Source organism: Neophocaena asiaeorientalis, unplaced genomic scaffold (assembly GCF_003031525.2).
Source record: "Neophocaena asiaeorientalis asiaeorientalis breed wild unplaced genomic scaffold, Neophocaena_asiaeorientalis_V1.1 scaffold390, whole genome shotgun sequence".
NCBI lineage: Eukaryota > Metazoa > Chordata > Mammalia > Artiodactyla > Phocoenidae > Neophocaena > Neophocaena asiaeorientalis.
The window spans coordinates 115508-120283 of NW_020173699.1; the positions used below are offsets into that span (position 1 = coordinate 115508).

Sequence of the window (4776 nt, forward strand, 5' to 3'; positions counted from 1 at the left end):
AAGCCGCTCCCGCGGCATGTGGGATCTTCCCGGATCGGGGCACGAACCCGTGTCCCCTGCATCGGCAGGCGGACTCTCAACCACTGCGCCACCAGGGAAGCCCAGAAGACTGGATTTTTGATATTAAGATTTGTGGTATAGTAAATAACATCTGTGGTTAAAATAGAGTGAGAATATTTAGGCTCAAAGATCAGTAGATCTGGGTGAGTGTACTTAGAAAAAGCTTCACTAAGGGGACCCTCAAGTCCCTTTTTATGGTTTTTGTGTGCTTGGAATTTGAAGATAAATAGTACTATCCCTTTTTTATTTGCAGCCTTGATACATAGCCAAAATATTGACACTAGAACTCAAAAAAGCATGTATTTGAAAACATTTCTATCTTTTGAGAATATTGTACTGAACACATCTTACACTTTATGTTCACATCTTCTGACACTGTTGTACTTTTGCAATTTATTATCTTTCCGTAGGAAACTATTTTCTCTCAGGTCTTTTGGTGTATCATTAGGCTAAGTAAGAAGTTTGGGTGAATGTCTGAGATTTTGAGGCAAATTTGTAGTAAGGTGTTCTGATTTCCTGCATCATGAAGTATTCAGTCTCATGGGAACTTCAAATCATCTATGTAGCACACACAATAAAAGAACAGAATTTTAGAGCTAAAAAGAACTTTAGCTATTATCTACCCAGATACTCTCCCTTTCTCCCTCCCACCACTGTTCATAAACGTTTTGGGGCCTATTCCAGAGTTTCCTTATTTCAAAATATACAATATGAATAAACCTTAAAGTTTTAGCTGTTTCTTCAGTATTAGCAAAATTAACCCTAGTCAAACCAGAAAGATTCTGGGGAAAAAAGTCCTAAAGTTTCTCTTCACACAGGCTTATCTTATTTCTCACAAGATAATATTTCTGCACAAGGGGACACTACCATTTAAAAGAATTATGCCATTATCTGAGTCTCCTAAGAAGAAGAATGGGGTTTTAAAATTCAGGTCTTCGACTATATGATTTTCATACAGTGTACCTATATATCCATTTAATTATTGACATTTTAATAAAATCTATATGCTATATTTTACAGACGACTTGGGGACTCAGTCAGGTATTTTTCCCTTACTTAACTTACTTGAATTGCTTAAAAGTAGATAGTGCAAGATTTTATGACCCAGGGCATAACTTTTCACTTTGTTTATCTGATATGTCACAAATCTATAATTCATTTAAACTCTCTCAAAAGTACATCATAAAATAAAATACTTATTTGAAATTCATATCACAGTTTGTAAAGTTATTTTCTATGATTTTATGGATTAATTTTTCATTTTGAGTAACTACATTAATTTTTAACATTTAAGAGATACTGTATATATCTTACTTTGGGGAGGTGAAATAACAAACATAAATAAAACACATGCCCGCAACTACTCCATTTAATATTTCAATATTCTAAAGATTGCCTATAAATTTTAGCCTGTTGTAGAAGCCTCTCTCAAATTCCTTTTCCATATTTTTCACACATGGTTTAGAAACTAAAGCTGACCCCCCTCCCGCCTCCCTAGACACATTCTTAACTACTACCCAACTGAAAGAAGAAACTTCAGAAAAATTACTTTCCATTTCTCAAAGGTCATCACTGATCACCTAATTGCCAAATCCAATGGCCTCCTGGTCTTAATCTTACTTGGCTTCCCTGACACTATTGATTCATTCCTTCTTGAAATTCTTTCTTAACTTTTGCAAAATAAACTATTAAACATTAACTCCATTTTGACTGTTTAAACTTTGTGCTTTGAATCACCTGATGCTGCTGGGCAATTTTGAGGATTTTGTGAACTTCTTTGTCTGATGTCAATGGGCTTCTGAGCTTGTTCCAAAAGAGACCGCTGAGGAACACTAATGAAAAGACAGAAAAGCATGTGTCACATCCTAACATTCATAAAGGGAATGTACAACTCCACATCAAGACCAACAAAAGTTTTAAGTATATGGGTATATATCAAACTAAAAAGAAGTAGAGCTTAAGTAATATTTTCCAATTTCCCCAGATCTGCTGTTTTATCTAGAAGAGAGAAACAATTTCCAAAATATAAAAAATTGTCTTTATACAAGTATGTTTCCTTCACATATATATTTATTTCTAAAAAGTTCTATGAACTTTCTTTAAGCTAATATTCAGACATTATTGCTACCTGGGTAAAACAGCAAGAAACAAATTTATAGTGTATGTGAGTATTTTAACATGATAAAAACTAAGTTATTTTTATGTTAAATATTCCATTATTATAATCCTGATTTCAAATGCTTGGAATTTGTGTTTTTTAATGTCCTATTCCTAATTTAGATACATGGATAAATAGATAGGACACTTTAGTTTTCACTATTCAAATTCAGGGAATATTTAGAAAGTTTCTTTGGACCAGTTCTGCTAAATTTATAGCTGCTTTGGAATTTCTATATAGGAAGGACTTTGGTTATTGATTTAGGCCTAGAATAGACAAGAGTCTTTTCTATGACCCCAAATTTCAGGAAAGACTTAAGTTTAAGTTAAATTGATTTCATAAATATAACCATATTTAAAGTAAATATATATGCAATTCAGAAATTCAAAACCCTTTTTTGTAACAAGAACAACCAATTCCAGTTTAGTAGCAATATTGATTTTTATATACCCCATGCTTAACAGTTATATTGATTTTATATCATACCCCATGATACCAAAACAGATACACAAAACTAAACTGATTTCTCCCCCTTTGTTGTCAGAAGGATCATGACAACTCATTCATTGAATGCATAGTAAGAGAAAGTTCCCAATCTTGCTTTAAAATTTTTCAAAATTTCTGCACACCAGTTAAATCTAAGGACACAAATACATGGGGGTTTTAAAGAATAATAAGATAAGAATATACATGCTAAATACTATCAGCTCTATGCCATCTGACCATACTGTCCAGAATCTTGAATACAGTAAGTACTCAAAAAGTATTTACTGAATGACTGAGTGAATGAATATAGGTTAAGTTCTCTCCACTATGAGTTGGAGTTGGAAGGGGTATGATTTTCAAGGAACATCTAAATTAAAATTTAGCATTCAAAAAATATGTCATGAAGAACCTAGGAGTAAGACAGGAATAAAGACACAGACCTACTAGAGAATGGACTTGAGGATATGTGGAGGGGGAAGGGTAAGCTGTTACAAAGCGAGAGAGTGGCATGGACATATATACACTACCAAACGTAAAATAGCTAGCTAGTGGGAAGCAGCCGCATAGCACAGGGAGATCACCTTGGTGCTTTGTGACCACCTAGAGGGGTGGGATAGGGAGGGTGGGACGGAGGGAGATGCAAGAGGGAAGAGATAAGATGGGAACATATGTATATGTATAACTGATTCACTTTGTTATAAAGCAGAAACTAACACACCATTGTAAACCAATTATACGCCAATAAAGATGTAAAAAAACCCCAAATATAACACATTGCATACATCTAAAATATGAAACATGATCTTTGAAAATTACTGAAGATTATCAATATTACAGAGTTAAAAATTACAGTGACTGGTATAAAATATTGCTATAATATTGAGTTTTAGATTTGATTTTCCCTATAGTTTATTTTAGGTTTGCCCATTCTGTGGCATTAGGTTCTGAGGTTAGCGATTGTGTGTGTGTTTTACCATGTAGTACAACACAAATATCATGTAATTGAAGTGTACATGATACACATGAAATTTCACATCTTTTTATTGTAAATTACTAATTGAACGCTTTCCAAGAATTCACTGCTGTTTGTGTTATTAAATTGTGAATGTTACCAGCTAATCATCAAACTAATTAACACTGAGATTGCAGTATGTCTAAAGGTGAAAGATCTAGTTAATGGATTGTTGCAGTTTTAAGGTTTTAAATATGGGCCGGTGATATCATTGATGACTATGTTGTCAGTAATATTTTAGTTTTGAATTCACACAGAACTTAGTATCAAATAAATAAGCTTTAATTTCCCATATGACAGTAAATCAGAGTAATCTGAATATAGAAATCAGAGACACATACCTTGAAGAGAACTTGACACGATGTACACGATCCTGGTTGTAAGGCATAGAAATAGATCTCTCTTGAACCTTAAAGATACAATGCAATACTTTGGTAGAATTCTGAATCATACATTTTTTGAGTTATTAATTCATGGGAAAATGTCATTCTTCACAAAGAGATATTTTCTTAAAAATCTAGCTTATAAAATCTGATTTTCATAAATAGATTGTATTTCATTATTACTTACAGTATAACATTAGAACTACTTAACCATAATTTTTGAATATATCCTTGAATTTTAGTATAACAACAGATTCTGGAGATCATATAATAAAACACCCTCATTTATTATTGAGGAATCTGTATCCCAGAGATGGAAAATGACTTTTCTAAGAACTTTACATCAAGTCAAAGGATATCTTTAATCAGACTGTAGGTCTCCCACCTGCTAATTTAAAGTTCTTTCTATGTTTTCATGTTACTTTTTATACCAAGTTCAAACTTCTCACTCACTCACCCTTTCTAAAGCTAATACTAGATTTTCAAAAGTTGTAACACACATACACATCACTAAAAACCTCTCAGGAGTCTAAAGTATTCCTTCTTTATTTAAAAAAAATTTTATTGGAGTATAGATGCAATATTGTGTTAGTTTATACTGTACAGCAAAGTGAATCTGCTATATGTATACATATAGCCCCTCTTTTTTTTTTTTTTTTTTTTTTTGGTACGCCGGC

At 32.7% G+C, this 4776-nt stretch overlaps 1 protein-coding gene across 2 annotated transcripts in view; it reads right to left on the reverse strand.

Moving 5' to 3' along the window:
* The window catches only part of NRK (Nik related kinase), a 154848-nt gene that overhangs the window by 28825 nt on the left and 121247 nt on the right, over positions 1–4776 (reverse strand). For both annotated transcript variants that reach the window (XM_024750551.1, XM_024750550.1), the window contains exons 15-16: positions 4058–4125; positions 1798–1892 (exon numbers count right to left, since the gene is read on the reverse strand). In XM_024750551.1, the coding sequence (XP_024606319.1) occupies positions 1798–1892; positions 4058–4125 (163 nt within the window). The remainder of the gene's footprint in view (positions 1–1797; positions 1893–4057; positions 4126–4776) is intronic.